Genomic DNA, 18,886 nt, shown 5'->3' with positions numbered 1-18,886 from the left:
CCATGAAGTCAATTTTTCAGGGTCAACAGAGTTCAAGAGCAGTGTTTAGAATCGTGGAAAAATCTCCTCGGAGCATCGTTGGGGGGCGCTGTGAACAATCCTGACCAATGATGGCAGATCACATTCAATCATCGGGTGGGGTGGCAGGCGTGTGTTTGTGTGTGTGTGTGTGTGGGGCACTACCTTCTTTGTCATCCTGCGTGTCGTTCCCCTTCACTACTGCTGGCATTGGTCCACAGATTTAAAAAAAATTTGCCCTCCCGCTTTGGCGAAAACACGCGCACACACACGCACACAAAAAAAGCGCTTCTAAAAAAGAAGAGTGGGTGACATTCCGTATAGAGGCAACTGCCAAGAGGGGGGGGGGGCGCAAAAAACAAATGAACAGCGCCATGATAAATGTGTGAGACTCTCTGTACACCCTGTGGGCAATTCATTCACACATAAAAAAGTAACCCGGGGAAAAATTAAAATCTTAGTGCAGGCTCCTCTGAGGGGAAAAAAAATGCCTTAGTCACCAACCCCTCCCACACAAACAGCGGTAGGAAGAAACGATAAAAACATGTTCAAGAAGAACCTCAAACATTGGTTTGTTCCCCCAAAATGTAAAAAAAAAAAAAAAAAATTCGCCGTCCCAAGCGTCCATTTCTTATACCGTTTTTCCAGCTTGCAGGTTTTTTTCTTTTTTTTTTTTAGGAAAGACTAAAAAAAAAAAAAAATACACTTTAGAAGGGAAACAAAAGCCTTCTCGGTGGACAGTGTATGCGACTGAGGCCTTCCCGCCCAAAATGCTGATGTTGAAATGTCTCCACGAGCTCAGCCGTCCACCGGCTCGCTGGGAAGGTGGATGGCCCGCCGTAGTGCAATAGTGGTGCGCCCGCCCGCCCGCCCACCCACCAGGCCAGTAGGGGACGACGCTAGAGTGAGCCAGCGGAGGCCGCCTGCAGCTCCTGAAAGGTGCTGTCGAAGCAGCGCTTCAGGTCCGAGTAGGTCACCACCAGCACGCTCTTCTCGTCCCGCGACACCAGGCTGATCTTCTCCGGCCCACCAGCGTCCAGCTGGCCAATTCATAAAAAGAAATCAAAGTGAAAATGTGGTGCCACACTACATTCATGGAGTTTGTTACGGAAAGCAAACGTCACCGACTTTGTTGAGACAGGAGACGATGTGGCTGAGGTCGATCCACGGCGTCCCGGCTTCCGTCACCTGGTGAAACAGGTGGTCCCGGAAAAGCTTGAGCAGGTAGCGGTCGCCCGTTTCCGACCACGTGGGGTCCTTCTGAAACCTGAAATTCACACGGCGCGGCCGGTGGTTTTAAGCGTTGACGTGGCAACAGCGCAAATGCGGACGGACTCACTCGGGCCTCTCGTTGATGGTGCCCAGCTTGGCTAGCAGGCGGAAGAGGCGGCCATTTTGCACTTCCTAAAAAACAGGGGAAATCGTGTTTTGCCGCCCGCCGGCTCAAAGTGCCATTGTTGACTGTGCATATGGCACATCACCTTGGCCAGGTCCTCCTCGATCACGTCGTTCCTCATCTGCGAAGCGTCCAGCTGCGTGTAAAATCGAGCTCCGATCATCGGCATGATGTCGTTGACGCTCCGGAGACGAGACTGTTCAGTCAGCAGGTATCTGGAAGCAGAGAGAGACGCAAATGTTAGATTGTGGGAAAAATTGTTGGCTCAAATGCGGCTCTTACAGTATGAGGTTCTTGAGGTCTGACGAGTAGTTGATGGACACCAGCTCCATGGCCTTCTGCAGGTTCTCCCTCTGAATGCCGGCCAGCGAGTTGCAGGCCAGCGCCAGCACGACTTTGCCCAGCGACACCAGGTCGGCTTGCTGAAAACACAAGAGCCGCGTTTAAATCGATGATGACGAGCGGCTGGCTCGGGTGTCGTGCGTGGCGAGCACCTGGTATTGCGGCATCAGGGCCAGGTGGTTGCTCTGACTGCTGTCAAAGGTCAGGACGTCAAAGACGCCCACACAATTCACTCGTAACCTGCGCGCACAAAATTCGATAGCGTCACAAGAGGATCTCATCTGGTTGTTTATGCTTCTCATGTACAAACCTAGTCTTGCCCGTGATGACGATCTTGCTGGGGTCCATAACGCGGCACGCCAGGCCCGCAGTGTGGATGGTGCGCAGGGCCGAACTGAGCTGGACAATGTAGGCCCAGATGAGCGACTCGGGCAGCAGGCCGGCATGCTGCCGCGGAGGCGGAGGCTCGTGTTGTCCTACACGCGCACGAAAATAAAAAAAAAACATCACACGTTATCAGGCAAAAGCAGCCTGTGAGAAATGAGCGACGTGCAAACTGACTTCCTGTTTTGTTTTGCTTTTTATTGTAAGTTAGAGTGGGGCTTCTCAAAAATGACAATGGCCTGAAAACCAGCATGGTAGCCTCCAATAAAAGTCTGGATCAGTTTTGATTCCAGCAATTGATTTTTTGCAAATTGGCTCCGATAATTGAACGTGACACAAAAACTAGTGTGGCATGTTTTTGGGTGCTGCAGGCTAGACACTGCTCTGCTCTGTTCTGTTCTCGTGGATGAGGTCAACAGCAGCACCTGCCTTTAGGATCACTTTCAGCCACAGGTTCCTTCTTAGGTCCATGTTTCGCTTGCACCGTGGCCAACAGTCAATAAAAGACTTGATCCAAAATAGAACGCATGGCTGACTTGCCGTGCTACCCGCTGGTGCAAATGATATCCAGCCCTTAATTGGATTGACGTGCCTAAGCGGGTGACCTCATTAACGCCTATTAGTGGGTCACCAAAACAAAGTGCGTCAGGCAATTTCTTTTTTTTTTTTTTTTTTTTTAATACATACTATATAAAAGGGGACATTATTTGGAGGAGGAGCCGCTTACCCCACTTCCTCTTGGTAAAATACGAGTCGGCCGCTGGGTCGTTGAAGTGTCGGCTGAACATGGTTTCTGCGCCCGCGTGGAAGTCATAAGAGAAAACCAATGCTGGGGGGGAGAAGTCAATAAGGATTTAAGTCTATTTTAAAAGTAGAAAAAAAAACAAAAAAATAAATATAACATTCCAACCCACAGTGGTCTCCAAAGGCCTTTGTCGTGAAGACCTCCCTCAGGGTGACCGAGTTGGAGTGCTGAATCTTCTTCCACATGTCCACCAGCATCATGCACTTGGTGTTGACGAGGCGGAAGCCTGAACAAAGGTGAAATGGAGTCGTCGACCGAATATTCCTTTGGCACGTGTGCGCTTACCGTGTATCCTCCGCAGGCAGTAGGGCAGGTCGTCCTTGCTGTTGACCGCCTTGTAGCAGGACGTGATGTAGCTGAAGTTGCTGGTCTTCTGCATGCAGTTGGGCGGCGGGAGGGCCTCCAGGGGGAACAGGCTGTGGTAGCTGTCCACCTCAGACGGTACGTCTGCACAACACAGGGCACCGTCGATGACTAGTTTTCATCACGCTAACAAGGTAGGATCCGGAAGTTTGGGATTTCCACCTGTGTTTTCCGAGTGGTCGATCTGCGCCATGGTTATCAGGTGCCTGTTTATTAATTCCTGCCGGGCGTTGGAAGACGTTAACGGCGGCTCACGTCTGTGGGCCGGCCGGACGGACGGTGGAGAAATACCTGTCGGAGTTCATCTGCCATGAAGAAGGACGGGGCGTTGGCTTTGGGCTGCATGTAGGCCACGTGGGGCGCGGTGGGGGGGTAGATGTGGTAGGTAGGAAACACCTGCGGTGAAACCACAAACAATGAGCTTCCTATTTACTGAGAAACCAAAACTTAGTCAGGACTTTCTGAATGACAGCCAAAGAATATTAGTCATTAGAAGAACGCCGCCACGTACCATCCCGGCCATGGGAGCAGGGGTATTGTCCGTGTAGAAGTACGTGGTCCCCCCGACGGTCTCTTTCTGGATAATGTGAGCGCCCGGGTCGGCCGCCGTGGTGGGCACCATGTAGTTGACCGGGTTGGGGGTGTGGCTGCGGCGGCGCGGGGCAGGCGAGGTATGCGGCGTGATTTTCGGCGAGTGAAGGGGAGATGAACCCGCCGATAAAGACATGCCTGAAAGCAGACGGTCAAGCGTGTTTGGAGCGGGACGGAAGAGGAACGAGGCGGGAAAGAAAGGAGACGGCACCTGGAGCTAAAGCGGCAGCCGTGGAGCTGTTAAGACCCGGGTGGGCAAAGATAGGCGAGGGGAAGGCCTGCACAGAAGACGGCGCCATGGTGGCCATTCGTGGAGCTCCCTTAGGGATGAACTCGCTTGCTGTCGGATTGGGCGCCTAGAAGACAAAAAGATTGTGACACACACCTTAAAACAAACCAAATCCTTAACCGTTCTGGCAGGTCGGCGCGTCACCAATTGCAGGTCACCTCAAAAACTAGGGACACCCTGTTTTGCTTTTCCCTCACCTTTCTCCGTTGAGAAATGCCAAGAGCACCAAAATCGCTGAACAGCGATGATGTTGGGGAGTTGACAGGGTCTACGTGGCGGGGGGAAAAAAGCTTAGGTCATTTCAATGGGAACTGGAGCAACGTTGGACTGACCGTGAGTGCTGTGGCTGAAATTCTTGGCACCGTCGTTGAGCAGACTGGGAGAGCTGCTGCTGGTAGTAATGCGCTAGCAAGAAACGGAGAGATTCAAAACACAAGAAAGGAAGCTGTGCTATCAAAGATGGGGAAAAAGGTCAAGCATGACAACCACAAAGTTGTGGATACCTGCATCATGGAGTATTTGGACTCTGCGGGACTTCCAAATCCATTGACGCCAATGAAGCTGCTGCTGAAGTAGGAATTGGTGAGGTTGGCGTCGCTCAGACTCGCTCCCTCCATCCCTGGAACTGCAAAGGACAAAAAAGTGCTGCTTTTAATATTGAGCAACGATGCGGTCAAGTAGAGGAAGCCGTTTAGGAAGATTGAGCGGTCTCGACTATGTGTAACCAATCACAGGGCTCATTAGAAAAAAATGTAAACAGTTCCTCCGATGCAAGCAACGGCGATGCTAATCTCCACGCACCGCCAGCCAGCATGGTTTCCTTATCAAGCCACTTGACCTCTTACACATTAGTATTCTGACGCCAAAACAACTTCGCGCTATTTGGGGTTTATTTGTACAAAAGAAATGAGCGCAAACAAACAAACAATACCTCGTGGAAGGCTACGTTAGCCACTATAGCTACGTTAGCATCACAGCTACAGTTAGCAAGCATGTAAACACGCGTACTAGATATGATTAAACAGCATACGAGATGATTGATTTGGATCTGAAATGAAAACCATAAAATATTCCAGGGTTTCTTTTTGCACAACAGATTGCCATGAGGCTACACTGGGCTAACTTGAAGCGCTTTCTGTCCATATCATATCCACAGCTGTCATAGCATCAGGCCTCCTTCGCCAGAGCGGCAACAGGCTATTAATGCTTCATTTACACAACAACAGTCAGGTCAGTTAAGTTAAGAAAAGCCACCCAGAGAGCTGAGCTCCACAACACAAAGTAGACGATGCCGAATTGCACGTGACGGCTAAATGTGCAGGAATCAGTTTGGGGGGGACGAGGAGGCCTCACTGACTCCCCGGGCTAGATTTTCAGTCAAGTCCGACCATGCTCCTCTTAAAGTCAGGTGTGCACCCAAGTGAGGTCCCGGCTGTGAAGTAAAAGCGTTACTCACTGGCTAGCAACGACCCGTCCAGAGTAGTCCCCGCAGGCCCCATGGCTTCGCTCTTCTTGGGCAAGCCGGTTCCTCCTCCAGCGCCGGAGGCCGCGGAACCTCCGAGGGAATACCCCGTCGGAGTCCCGCCGCCGCCACCCCCGGGTAAAGACAACGGGACGGGGCTCAGGCTAGCCATGGACGGGTCCTCGTGCAGGAACTGGCACTCGTCTCCATAGAAGCACGTTTTGTCTTTCGCGTAGTAACGGCAAAACTTCACCTTGACATTGGGTATCCCGGCACCCCCGAGCGGAGCGGCTGAGGCTGGGAGTCCGCTGTTCATGGCACCGTCGCCGCCGCCGTTGCTGCCGGAAGACACTCAAACATAGAGAACCGCACAGAGCTAGCGAGCTAGCCCAGCTCGGCTCGGCTAGCCTGCAAACGAGTCTCCCCTTTTCCGCGGACTAAAATTCGCCTCCTCTGTGGCGTCGGGACCACTTAAAAAATGCGCTGCGGTACTCACGTCATCACGCTGGGGTGCATGTTTGGCTTCCGGACTTTAGATCATTGCACGCGCGGAAGAGCGATGGCAAGGGTCGCCATCCATGTAGACGCTTTTCAATGCTATTTTAAAAAGAAAAAGTGTCGCCTGTTGTTGTTTTTGCTCACTGCCAGGCTTGTCTGCACTGCTTGCTTGCTTGCTTGCTTGCTTGCTTGGGAGCCGCTTTGCATTGTGGGTAAGCGACTCTGTTTAAAACACAGCACACACTGATGCTGCTCTGCAAGTGTGTAAAATCTCTTATCCAATTAAAAAAAAATAATAAAAATTACAAAGCAAATGGATTTGGCCCACATCAGAGTTAGATGGTTTATGTTAAATTGTGGTTCAAGCTTTATTTGTGCCAAATCCACCTGTGAGTGGAACATGACTTTAAACGTTCATTTTAAGAGTGCTTTGTAAATATTTCTGCATGAACACCTCAAAATCCATGTACCACCCCAAATAAATGTTTATAAACAACTAATCAAATGCAAATGTACTTCAACGTTAAATACAACTGAACTGAATTAAGAAAGACGTCACAGGATGTCAAGTGGAAATTTTAATTCAGTGATACTTTCACGTACCACGAGAGGGAGCTCCCGTATTAGTTACTAATTATTAATTAGTAACATTTCGAAACTAACGTTTGTATGGATTTGCTGTGAAAAAGGTGTCGGGTGTAAGGGCCTGCACGTTGCAGTGTAACGCTTTTATTTTGTACCACTTTGTGATCATTTGGTCATCTGTTGCTAATAAAAATGAATTTTTATGATCTTTGAACAATGTTCATGTCAAATTAGGGTATGTAAAGGGATCACTTTAATAAAGCCAATAAATTGTGTATTTGTCGACTATAGTACTTGTACATACAGCACAAAAGTCCCACCAATTGTAACAAAAATAAGAATTAGGGGCAGTAGGAAGGAAAAACTCAAGTAGCAATAGTTTTAGGAACTTTAAATGTGGGTTTCTAGAATAGGAAGTAGACTTTTTCATTTATTAAGTCGCCAGGCGTGGCTTCCCCTTCTTAAAAAAAGTCCAATCAACCTTCGGAGTTTCATTGTGACAAACAGACGGAGACGGACAGATGTTCACGCACAGTCAAATGATTGCAAGTGAGTCTGATGATTTTTGTTTTGGGTAGAATATATATTCGACATATTGGTGTTTTGCTGATTTCTTTTTTTTTTGGACAACTGGGACCAAAAAGGCAATTCAACAGTTATCTTACATAACATTGAAAATGTGTTATGTATTTGCTATTATTATGATTCGATTAATATTATCAATAATATCGTTCAAGCTGTTCTGCTGCTGTGCGCTGTCGGCGTGCATTGCTCCACTGGCATGGCGGCCCCGGAGAACTGCGTACCAAGTTACGAGGTAAGTCCTCCGTGAATATTTTTTTGGGCGTGGAAATGAGTCAAGACTCAAGCTGATGTATTTCAAGGTGGAGTGCTTCCACCCAGCGCAGCACCTGAACGCATCGGCTCCAGTCCGTCTGGAGGTGGGTGCGGGGAGGAGACTGATCATCTCCTTAGAGGGCCTGCACGGTTACGGCGCGTGCAGCCTGAGCAGAGGATCACACGCCGTAAAAGCCATGTAAGCGCAAAGGCTATTTTATTTTGGCCACTAGGGCCAGTACAATACAGTTATGCGGAAATGACTAAAGAAGAGTTTCATAACTAAGATGATCAGGATTTGGATGTGTTATTTTTCTTGCGTTTTTCCCCTTCTCGACAGAGATGGAAGCTTGGTCTTGACAGCACTATCTGAGGGGGATTCTGGGGAGTACGCACTCAGATGTGGCCCTAACCTTTCATTGTCCTTTGCTCTACATGTAGCCACGAGTGAGCACCTACTCCTTTCTGTGTTGCGAATGAATTGTCATAGTCTAACTTTTGTCCCGTTTCCCTCTTAGAAGCTCCCACAAAACCTCGTTTGAGCCTGGTCCAGGTCAACGGACCAGGTTATTCTTCCAGTTTTAAGTGTGCGTCTGAAGGCCTCCCAACGCCTACTCTGAAGTGGTCAAGGTAAGAGGTTTTCCAACGTCCTACAAGCCCTCATCTGGTTGCTTGTGACTTTCTTTCTTTGTGGACAGCATGCAAAATAAAGCCGTAGAAAAAAGTGAGAGCACAATCTCCAGTATTGGCTTCATAAACAAAGGAGTGATGTGTTGTGCGACTAACAGCCAGGGGCAGGAATGCTCCCAACTCTACGACTACGGTGATCAACCCTCCCACTAATCTTTCCGTGTGATGTCGCTCGAAAAAAAATCGGAAATAGGTTACATCATTGTGTGTGTGTGTGTGTGTGTTTTAAGACTTAGAGAGTGACCTGTTGAAAAAGGAGCAGGTCTCCAGCGTGATTTTGAGTCCCGGGCAGCCTCTTCTGCTTCGCTGCCGGATTCAACGCAATCCGAACCGATGGGCGGCGTGGGAGAAAGACGGACAACTGTTGACATCTGGCGCATTCGCGTGCCCTGCAAAAGTCAAGGAAGAGGTGCGGCCTCATTGCACCATCACACAAACAAACATCTCCCCACGCCGTTTTTTTCCTTCCAGATGTGCGTCCGAAATGACTCGCACGGGAAAAGCTGGATGGCTTACTTGTTTATCGAGTCCGTGGACGCGGTCCACGGCGGTACGTACACCTGCAGGAATCAAGACCACACCAGCAAGTCTGTCAACGTCAGCGTCCAGGGTCGGTTCTGTCAAATGACATGTGCATTTGTCATTTTCAACAGGCTGATTATTTTTATTTATTTTTTTTTAAATCTCAGCGGAAGATTTCCTGTCGGTGCAGCTGGATGGCAAAAAAATTCTCCGGGCTCGAGAGGCGGGTGACGCCTGTTTGCAAGCCGCCGTGTTTTACCACCCGGCACTGCAGCGGTGTACGTGGGAGACGCCCGATGGCAACGTGTCCAAGTGCATCACTGAGGACTGGGTCACCGTGCACAGGTAAAAAAAACGACCATATCATCCAAGTGGACAGAAATCCTGCACAAACAACAAAATTGGAGAGCCAATGTCAGTTTTAAGTTCCAAAAGTGATGATCAGTGGACTAATCCTCAACAATAATATTTTCTGTTCTGTCAGGACGGTGAAGCTGTGCGGCGGAATCAAATCAGGAGAATACAAGCTAAACGTGAAGGCGGGTGGACAAAAGAGAAGCGCGTCCGTGTTTGTGTGTGTTGTAGGTAAGAAACTCGAGTCGAAGATTCTTTATCCTCTGCAAAGAGTGACAACATTGAAAAATCATCAGGAAATGATCATTATAGAAACATAATATTCTCTCCCTTTCTTGATATAGACGAACCCAAATTTCAATTCAGCGTCCACGACAACAGCATCGGCGTCCATACGTCCAGCGCCGTACCGGCAAATTACACCTGGATGTCGTGTTCACCCGGCAACCAAAGGTACGCCGCGACCGTTTCAAACAGTCTCAAACGGACATTCCCGCTCTTTTTGTTTGATTTCAGCTGTGACGCTGGCTTCCTCTGGGAGGAGGTCGCCGACGCTCGGCGAAGCGACTCTAACGTACGGTGCCGAAAAAGCATCCAGAGCTCGACCGGTGTAGATGTGGCACATGGACGCTATTTAAAGTTTTGTCTGCAAAACTCAGCTGGCTCCTGGTGCTCGGCCCCGCACTACTACCCGCCTTCCCCGCAGGCCTCCACAGGTTGATTTTCACAAGATATACGTACTTCCCGAATCTACATTGATATATTTGAAGTTTTTCTTTTCAGGAGAGGATAAAAGTCGATACACGGCGCTAAAGGTTGGCAGCGTGATCCTGGTTGTGGCTTTGTTCACCGTCAGTGTGGCGCTCATGTGCTTTGTCAAGAAGAAGGTGAGGCGTGGTACACACACACACTTAATTAAAGAGGCGGCAGTGGCAGCGGCTAATGCTGACATGTCCAATAGAAACCCCAGTATCAGCCCCAGCTGCAGATGATCCAGATGGTGGGCCCAAATGACAATGATTACATCTACATTAACTTCAAGGATTTTGAGTATGATCGCAAATGGGAGTTTCCCAGGGAGAACCTGGAATTAGGTTAGTATCATTTTATTCCGGTTGAATTTGAGTCCGGTTGGAAAGTGAGTGCCCGGGTGGTCCTCAGGGAAAGAACTGGGCTCCGGTGCTTTTGGCACGGTGGTGCAGGCCACGGCGAACGGCATCAACGGCGTGTCGCAGCAGGTGGCCGTCAAGATGCTTAAAGGTCAGCGTTTGCGTGACGAGAGCTCAAATACAAAGAATTCGGTAAGACGCGCAAATCCGCTCGCTTGCAGAGAAACACCAGGAAGTGGAGAAAGAGGCTCTGATGTCCGAACTCAAAATGCTGACGCACATCGGCCACCACAATAACATTGTGAACCTGCTGGGAGCGTGCACGGATTCGGGTACGTTTATTGGATGGATGGATGGAAACGTTTTTAGATTCATTTTTGGGGAGTATTCAAAAGTTCCCAATGTGCCTTTTCTACACAGGCCCCATCTATCTGATATTCCAGTACTGTTGCCACGGCGACTTGCTCAACTACCTGAAGAGCCGCAGCGAGTGCTACCACAAGGCGGCAGTGGACGCCTTCGCCAGGGATTGCAACAGCAACCTGAAGCCAGGGCAAAACTCAACCACGTAGGGATTTTGTCAGATCTATTGTGGGTTTGTTTGTTTGTTTGTTTGTTTGTTTTTTTAAATATCAACCAAGACCTTGTTGCGTCATCATTAGCGTGCTGGAGGGCGTCGTGGACAACTACATGCCGATGCACCCCTCCATCTTGGGGCAGGAGTGCATGGCCCTCCTCTATCCCAACTTGGACGACTGTGTCGAAGGTCTGTGGCGCAGAATTTTAGGCGACGCAGATGATGACGACAATTCAAATAAAAGGGCTTCATCTGCAGACCCGGAGAGCGACGACAATGGACAGCCGGACGACTTGCAGGCCCTGACTTACGATGACCTGTTGAGCTTTGCTGTCCAAGTGGCCAAAGGCATGGACTTCCTGTCCTCTAAAAACGTAAGTAACCTGACTGCCATTTACATTTTCTTTATCCTCATGGCAAAAATGCATGACAGTACATTCAATGAGGCCATTACTGTACGCTGTGTTATTTGACCCCGAGGCCACAGTGTAATTGTATGACACGCGCCTGCGTCAACAGTGCATCCATCGTGACCTGGCGGCTCGCAACGTGCTGGTAACCAAAGGCCGACTGGTGAAAATCGGCGATTTCGGATTGGCGCGGGACATCGACAACGATTCCAACTATGTGGTGAAGGGAAACGTAAGTGGAAAGATCATTTTTCTATTGTGGCGCTTCTGCGAAATGACTGGAAATGCCCGGCAGGTGCGTTTGCCCGTGAAGTGGATGGCGCCCGAGAGCATCTTCCAGGGGATGTACACCATGAAGAGCGACGTGTGGGCATATGGCATCCTCCTGTGGGAAATATTCTCTCTGGGCGTCACCCCGTACCCTGGCGTGAAGGTGGACCACGGGTTCTATTCAATGATTCAGAGTGGATTCAAGATGGAGTGCCCTTACTACGCTGACGAGTCTGTGTAGGTGACCTCGGCAGGTTGTAATAGAGCTACAGACAGACGAGAAGAGTCGCAGAAAGGCAGAGAAGGGCACACAAACAACGGTCACAGTGCTTCATGCTTCCTTCTACCAGGTACGGAATGATGTGCAAATGCTGGGCCCTGGCCCCTGATGACCGACCCTCTTTCTCCAAATTGGTGGACTTCATGTTGGAACGTCTGACGGCCAGCGAGGAGAAGGTACGTTTATCTCGAATCGCAATTTAGGTCAAAGCTTCTGATTTGACACTAACTCCAATGACAGAGCACCTTCTTTTTTCCAGCTGTATCACAACACAGTCAACCAGACAGACAGCGACTACCGGAATGCGTCGGCCATTTTGGACGCCTCCATTTTAACCCAACAGAACGTGGACGACACGCAGTTGGACAAAAACAAACCTAAACTGTCCGGTGATCCACCAAAACAATAATTTCAATACATTCACACGTCTTTTAAAGTTCTATAAAAGCTCAAAACAGGCCATAATTTCTCCATGCCACTTGCATTCGCCTTTCAAGTGGACCCGCACCATTATGTACACCATGATTGTATTGCTTGTGTTTTTTTGTTTTGTATTTTCTTTGCCTGTTAATATGCATTCATTTTAGACGGCTGCATAACCAGTGTCATTAGATTAAATGATTCGCAAAGTTTTTGCCTTTGTATTTTATTTTATTTTTAATATTCATCAAACCGACGCATCAAACCTGCAATAATAATAATTAATTTACATGAATAAAATAATAGTAATAATGGCTGTAATACGTACTTCGCCAGAAACTGACCAATGAGCTGTGCCGGCCTGCGAATGAATGACAGGCAGCTTGGCCAATGGCTGCATAAAACGGAAGTATGAAATCAACCAATGACTGTGACCTTTTTGTCGGTTGATGCCTGCCATTGGACGACCGCCATTAGCTCGTGCAGTAGTTTCGTCGTTATCAACAGTTGCGTTCTGATCACACGCCTAATCGTTTTTTAAACCGGACTTACCGATATATCAACACACCCTCAAAGATCATATTTTATACGTACTACCAAGACAATTTTGAGCCTAGACGTGCATACGTAGCCATCGCTATTTGCGTATAATCACGCGTCGGCTTCGTCGCCATTTTGAATGTGGCGAAGTCGAGAGGCTCCGAGAACAAGATGCCCCATTCGTGTTCTTCCTTGACTTGTTCCAACCGTTTTACAGCCGAAGCCAGAGCTCGTGGGATTAGCTTTCACAGGTAAAACCGAACTATGGTTTTAAAAAGATGGATCTGGCCATCATACAGTCAATTTGCTGACAGAATTCTGCCGATTTGGTGGCTAATCCCTTGCACGGTGCTGGAATGCCTGAGGCGAAAGCAACTCCAAAGAATAATTATTTGGTATCAAATTCAAATGCCCATGAAGGAAAAACTTTGCTGTTAGTTGCTTAACCGGGCCACACACACGCGTATGCTTCTTCCTATTCGTATTATAGCAGACTACCCAATCGATATTTGTCGTAGTACCCAGACTGGCCAGCACGGTGCCACAGGGGGCATCCAAACTCCGTAGCCCCTCATTCATCAATTTAGCCCCAGTTAAGCCCCTCCGTCATATTTGATATTTATCAAATATATTTACAAATCGTTGTATCGCCCAGTCTCCTTTTTTGTTTTTAGCCCCGGGAAAGAATAAATCCTGGAGCCCTTCCTGGTGTTGACTCCACAAATATTGCACAGTTAAACATTGTTGGCCTTGACTACCAAAACAAAACAAACAAAAAAATCACTCTTAACACACCCTACATAAACACAAATTAACATTCTCTTTTCATCTCGACTTGTAGCGAAATAAAATAATGAAAAAAGAAAATGCTCAAATTTGGCCCGATTGTATTTATGTGGCCTGCTTTGACTAACTTTACTCGTTTCAAATCTAGATTCCCCAAAGACAAAGTCCTTCGAAAAAAATGGGAAAAAGCTGTCAGAAGAGGAGGATTCAATTCCAATTCGTCCACCATGCTATGCAGTGAGCACTTCAGGCCACAGGACTTTGACAGAACAGGTCAGACAGTCCGGCTCCGAGAAGGAACCGTTCCCGTCTGCTGTTTCAGACCTCCTGATAATAAGGTAAATGCATCACCAACGCGTAAGGTTTGGAAGATTGGACGCAACGTGCTGCTGAAAATGTCTTTCTCCCCCTTTCTGAATGCAAAGCCTCCCCGGATGTCTCAGACCTCCCAGAAGGCGAGGGAGCCGCTGCCAACAAAAAAAGATCCCCCACCCCAGCCTGAGCCCAAAGTTGTAATCGTGCCCACTGTTGTGAGTAAAAAAATTGCTAGGCCCGGCCGGGACTGAAACAATCAATCCGACGACTCAATTCTTGATTATTCTTATTTTGACTAGGACCACGCCTATGCTTCGACACCTGAAGAGCTGAGGGTCAAACTCGGTGAAGCCTTGACTAGGGTGGAGAGTTTGGAAAGAGAGATTCGGAATGTCAAGGACAGAGAGAGGAGGGCAAGGAACACCGTGAGTTGCCTGCAGGAGGATCTCGAGGTGAAGAAAATCCTGAACGACGAATTGAAAGAGCGGCTCGATATGTACTCAGGTGAAATAGACACAAGGTTTTTACGATTTACAGTAAAAGTTTTACGATTCAATTCGCTTTTGGTTCCACCTCATTGCATATTTTGTTGAATATCATGAAACACATTTTAAGAAAAAACTCACTTGCCTGGCTTGATAATAAACCAGAGCCAGCACAACAACAAAAATGCTCACTTTTGTTACAATACTTTGCCTCATTCCAAGACTTTCTTGTCATTTCAATGCGATAATTTGCCTTGGGCTAACTGAATTCCAGATCTTCCAGTTCATCTCCTGTCGAAACACAGCCACGAATATACCAAAGAGCAGCGGGAGTTTGCCGCCACTCTGCATTCCCACGGCCCAAAGGCGTACGACTACCTGAGAGAGTGTCTCCATATCAATCTCCCCCATCCGCATACCTTGCAAAAGTACTGCTGCTATGTATTTTCTGGAGGCTTGTTTGTTTTTGCTTCGATGACTTTGAACCGACGCACGCACATCTGCTTTTCTTTCCTTTCCAAGGTGGTTGAGCTCTGGGCAAACCAAACCCGACCTTAACAGGATGATGCCGGACACGCCGAGACCGGACGATGACACGGCTCAATATTTAGGTCAGCGCGTTTGCGTTACGTCGAACGCCAGAGCACATTTAATTGATTAGCCACATCCCATTATTTGGCGTCTTTGTGTAGACACAAAAGAAAAGATCCTGTTGCGTACGCGCCAGCCAAGGTCTTTGTGAAAACATTAACCGGGCTCGTCGAGCTGGTGTTGAGAAGGACGTTGGACTTTTGATGAATGATTGTTTTAGACTTTTCAGGCGGCCAAGCAGCCGTTCGGGAGAACATGAAGCTCTCTCAAGTCAACGAGGTTCCATACGAGCAGTTCATAAAGGTTTTTGGCAACGTGGTGGAGAAGTGCCCCATCGTGGCGGCGGCCGTCTGCTCCCAGCGTCCCTTCGCCGACCTCGAGGCCCTGGAGACGGCCATCTACGACTTTATTGACGCTTTGTCTGAATCGGGTGAGTCACTTTGTCAATAGGAAGGAAGTATCCCAAAAAAGATCTTGGTTCATTTGGTTCCTCTCCAGGCAAAGAGGGAATCCTCAGGTGCCACCCAGACCTCGCCGGCCAGGACCTCCAGGCCGGCACCTTGACCCAAGAGTCCATGAGCGAGCAGGCGACCGTGGGCTTCGACGCGCTGGGCGCAGACGAGGCCGACAGCATGTCTTGCTTGAACGAAGAGTACAAAGAGCGCTTCGGCTTCCCGTTCGTCATCTGCACCCGCATGAGGGACAAGGCCAGTATTTTCCAGGAGATGCGCAGTCGCATTGCAAACGGGTGCACAGAGGAGAGAGAGCGCAGCATCCAGGAGGTCAAGAACATATGTTCTCTGCGTCTTCGGGACCTTGTCCACGCTGACGCCACAGCCCAGTTTTAAATGGCACATAACATGTAACCTGAAATGCTGGTTTTAATTTGACATAGTATTGCAAAAAGTACACGTCGGGGCTGCTTGATTATGAAAACATGTCAATCATAATTATTTTGGTAATTGAAATTATGACTATTCAAACAATCATTTATTTTTTGGTACAACTTTTACGATTATGCCAATTTTGCAACAAACAAACAAAAAAAACCTGAACTGACATGGAGTGAGTATTCATGTATATGTTGTTATAAGTAGTTTTCCATCCATGGTCTGCCTAAAGCTCCTATTTGTATACAAACAGTTCCCCCCCTTGTGTCTCCTTGAAAGGCTGCCTACAAGATAAATGTGACACGGATGAAACGGCAAGAAACCAATAAAATCATTTTTGTAAATACTGTGCTGTACTGTTTCGCGCATACGGTCGTACCACATGTTTCCACCGGGAGGCAGTCAAACATTCAAAGCACCATTTTCTAGTATGTGATCCTCCAACTTGGTGTGTGGGCACTTAAATGAACAGACATTTGAAATATAATAGACGTATAATCAATGAAGTGAATGCGTAGTGCTCCGACTGCGTACTGTCTCCAGATGACCAACTCAAAACACCACATACTGTAGGTTGCCTGTTGTAGTACCAGGAATGACCTGTGAGAGGTGGCATGGTGCCACATTTGGTCAATGAGAACAAAAAGTTTGGCAGGATTCTCACATTAATTAGAATTTAAAGAATATTACTGCCTGAGTACAGTTCAGTTATTTGGGTTACTTGAACAAATAAAGCCACTATTTTTGACGATATACAGTGGTGCTTTGAGATGGTGCTATATGGTGACAGAGACCTCAACCCAAAGTCACGGGCAGCAGTTTAGCTAGTATTGAACAATTCCCCAAAAGGAAGCTGCTGCTTCTTCTTAAAAGTCTTTCCCAGTTGAAGATTACTGTCACTGAACTTAAAACAATACATTAAAAATAAATAAAAACAATACTTACAGGCATATTTGTAGTCTTTACATGCACAAAAAGAAGGTCAATGAAGTGACCAGCTGTAGTAATTGGTCTTTTCCTCTTCGTCTGTGTTTGAATGAGTGTTATACTGCCCCCAGTGGTCAGGTTGGGAACACCAGATGGAACAGCATAGTGAACTGCAGCATTAAATAATAATGCACAATCTTCATTTTTCACACTCTATTTAATTGTTTGATTACTCCCTGTCTTCAAAAAGTACACTATTCTAGAGTCGTCATTTTCCTTGCCAAAAAATGTTTCTCATACCTCAAGGCACCACTATACAAGTGCTTGCAAGTGTTTGCTTGAACATACGTACACGATTGCACACCCTAAGAGCAGACGAGGAAAGAGAAAAAAGCACTTGGGATAATTGTTCAGAAACATCTCAAAATTGAGCAAGGGATGGAAAATGCTTGAATTTTCCCTGATTATTATGACATGTGTAGCCCGTGTTCCTGCTTCCATCCATGATGAGCTAAATAAGGCTTCAAAAAAGCGTGTTCTTTTGGTCCAGAGTGCGGGACTCTGGGGAGAGCGGCGGCGGCGAGACCCCCGCTGGCGCCGTCTCTCCCTGGTCCCCGGAGGTGACGGCCGAGTCCTGGTCGGGCTCGCCCCTCCGAGCCCGCCGCCGGTCCTCCTCCTTCTTCCACTTCATGCGGCGATTCTGGAACCAGATCTTGATGTGGCGCTCGGTCAGGCTGAGGGTGAGCGCCAGCTCCACGCGGCGAGGCCTGGAGATGTAGCGGTTGAAAAGAAATTCCTTCTCCAGCTCGAGAAGCTGAGCACGCGTGTAGGCCGTGCGTGTACGCTTGCTCTCCTCAACCTCGGCCATCATGTACGGGCCTGAACAAATACAGTGGCTTCAGTTTCAAAACAGTACTTTGTACTTACTGCCATCAAAAATGCAATCGTGAAAATGGTATGTATTCATGTAAAAGAGTCCTACATCATGTCATCATACAAAAAGTGCCTGTACATTTTGAACTAAAAATAAGCCTATTTTTTGAAATGACAATTCTTGTTTTATTTTATACTGCCATTTATATGACCAAAAACGAATGTATAATTTGAATCAAATAACTGCTATAATAATAATGAAATAATGAATGTGATGAGAAAACGGTCAGGAAAATACCGAAATCTAAAGCGTGCAACAATAATTATAACGAATGTGAATTTAAAACGAGGCTAGGTCATCGCGTGATATTTTTTTTTTTTCAATTAAAATGATTGATTATTAACTTTTTTACGAAGATAAGAACTAATAAAAAGCTAAATAGACCTTCCTGGTTTTCAATAATGACCCGACAAGGTTAACCGATCATAAAAATGATTCCCCTTGAGTCACTTCATACAATGCAAACATAATAATCATCATTATCATGTATTACGCGTTACCTGTCCACTGCGCCTTCCACGCGTGGGAGTGGGCCTTGCTGCTTTTCATCCAGGGGAAAGGAAGGTGGAATCGGCTGTGCTCGGCCGTGTCGCCGAAGGCCGCGGCGGGTGTGAGCGGCGGCGGGTGTTGCGGCGCTTGGGTCGGGTGCTGCTGCTGCTGCTGCTGCTGTTGTTGATTGGGGGGGTGCTGCTGGTGGTGCTGCTGGTGGTGGTGCTGCTGCTGCTGCTGGTGCTGCTGGTGGTGGTGGTGCAGCATCGGGATCCCGAGGTCTTCCCGCAGCGAGAGCCCGTAGGCGGGTTCCGCCAGGCCGTCGGTCGGCTCCAGGGTGGCTCCCGCCAGGTACCCGGCCTGCACCTGCCGGCTCATGTAGAGGCAGGGCGGCGGGTTGTGGGCGAAGTCGTCCGCCCTCTGGTACGCGCAAGAGTCCTCCTTGAACGGGAGTTGCTGGTACGCGTGGTTGTCGCGATGCATGGCTGGCGCTCGCTGCAGGGCCCTCGCCCCTGGCGTGGACCTTCTCCTCTGGTGGCTGGCTGCGCCCACTTGGCGCGTGCAGGTGTGCCCGCGCTGGGACCACGTGAGTTGGCTGGGAGGCCATCCATTGGCTGAGCGGAGCCTCCGCTAAATTGAACAAAGTCAATATGGCCACGTGTTGACTCACTGGATTTATGTACAGCGAGCGTCGGTTTTTCATCCAAAACATAGTATATTGAAAGCT

The 18,886-nt window shown here is 48.2% G+C and overlaps 4 protein-coding genes across 8 annotated transcripts; 2 read left to right on the top strand and 2 right to left on the bottom strand.

The window, feature by feature from the left end:
• Positions 1-245: 245 nt before the first annotated feature.
• On the bottom strand, positions 246-9,802 carry pan3 (poly(A) specific ribonuclease subunit PAN3). Of its 3 annotated transcripts, none has more exons than XM_037279444.1 (19): positions 6,147-6,347; positions 5,645-5,988; positions 4,692-4,813; positions 4,521-4,593; positions 4,386-4,456; positions 4,111-4,255; positions 3,820-4,037; positions 3,600-3,704; positions 3,471-3,528; positions 3,231-3,392; positions 3,055-3,171; positions 2,868-2,969; positions 2,067-2,232; positions 1,909-1,996; positions 1,697-1,836; positions 1,500-1,629; positions 1,358-1,422; positions 1,147-1,285; positions 246-1,058 (listed from the first exon to the last, which is right to left on the bottom strand). In XM_037279444.1, the coding sequence occupies exons 1-19, from the start codon at positions 6,164-6,166 to the stop codon at positions 918-920; spliced, it is 2,406 nt and encodes an 801-aa protein (XP_037135339.1). In that variant the 5' UTR covers positions 6,167-6,347; the 3' UTR covers positions 246-917. The 3 variants fall into 3 exon arrangements, with proteins under 3 accessions (XP_037135339.1, XP_037135340.1, XP_037135341.1); XM_037279445.1 differs by lacking the exon at positions 6,147-6,347 and adding an exon at positions 9,792-9,802 and having other exon boundaries at positions 918-1,058; positions 5,645-6,058; XM_037279446.1 differs by lacking the exon at positions 6,147-6,347 and adding an exon at positions 8,505-8,629 and having other exon boundaries at positions 918-1,058.
• On the top strand, positions 7,106-12,414 carry flt3 (fms related receptor tyrosine kinase 3). Of its 3 annotated transcripts, XM_037280104.1 has the most exons (23): positions 7,119-7,282; positions 7,471-7,550; positions 7,618-7,769; positions 7,911-8,017; positions 8,089-8,200; positions 8,269-8,393; positions 8,491-8,669; positions 8,732-8,870; positions 8,950-9,127; positions 9,267-9,367; positions 9,481-9,589; positions 9,653-9,852; positions 9,920-10,023; positions 10,098-10,230; positions 10,298-10,396; positions 10,467-10,577; positions 10,666-10,813; positions 10,908-11,011; positions 11,081-11,196; positions 11,342-11,464; positions 11,528-11,739; positions 11,853-11,958; positions 12,042-12,414. In XM_037280104.1, the coding sequence occupies exons 1-23, from the start codon at positions 7,255-7,257 to the stop codon at positions 12,189-12,191; spliced, it is 2,916 nt and encodes a 971-aa protein (XP_037135999.1). In that variant the 5' UTR covers positions 7,119-7,254; the 3' UTR covers positions 12,192-12,414. The 3 variants fall into 3 exon arrangements, with proteins under 3 accessions (XP_037135998.1, XP_037135997.1, XP_037135999.1); XM_037280103.1 differs by having other exon boundaries at positions 7,106-7,282; positions 8,092-8,200; positions 11,342-11,739; XM_037280102.1 differs by having other exon boundaries at positions 7,107-7,282; positions 11,342-11,739.
• A 247-nt stretch (positions 12,415-12,661) lies between these two features.
• On the top strand, positions 12,662-15,999 carry urad (ureidoimidazoline (2-oxo-4-hydroxy-4-carboxy-5-) decarboxylase). Its single transcript, XM_037279479.1, has 8 exons — positions 12,662-12,993; positions 13,677-13,866; positions 13,954-14,058; positions 14,143-14,347; positions 14,603-14,756; positions 14,851-14,939; positions 15,140-15,349; positions 15,418-15,999. Exons 1-8 carry the CDS (start codon positions 12,914-12,916, stop codon positions 15,765-15,767), a joined length of 1,383 nt encoding a protein of 460 aa, XP_037135374.1. The 5' UTR covers positions 12,662-12,913; the 3' UTR covers positions 15,768-15,999.
• A 1,103-nt stretch (positions 16,000-17,102) lies between these two features.
• pdx1 (pancreatic and duodenal homeobox 1) lies at positions 17,103-18,871 on the bottom strand. Its single transcript, XM_037280415.1, has 4 exons — positions 18,830-18,871; positions 18,392-18,735; positions 18,171-18,292; positions 17,103-17,615 (listed from the first exon to the last, which is right to left on the bottom strand). Exons 1-4 carry the CDS (start codon positions 18,869-18,871, stop codon positions 17,260-17,262), a joined length of 864 nt encoding a protein of 287 aa, XP_037136310.1. The 3' UTR covers positions 17,103-17,259.
• Between the last annotated feature and the right edge of the window lie 15 nt (positions 18,872-18,886).

The sequence above is a fragment of the Syngnathus acus genome, chromosome 20, assembly GCF_901709675.1.
Source record: "Syngnathus acus chromosome 20, fSynAcu1.2, whole genome shotgun sequence".
NCBI lineage: Eukaryota > Metazoa > Chordata > Actinopteri > Syngnathiformes > Syngnathidae > Syngnathus > Syngnathus acus.
This window is presented reverse-complemented; position numbering and strand designations above follow the sequence as displayed.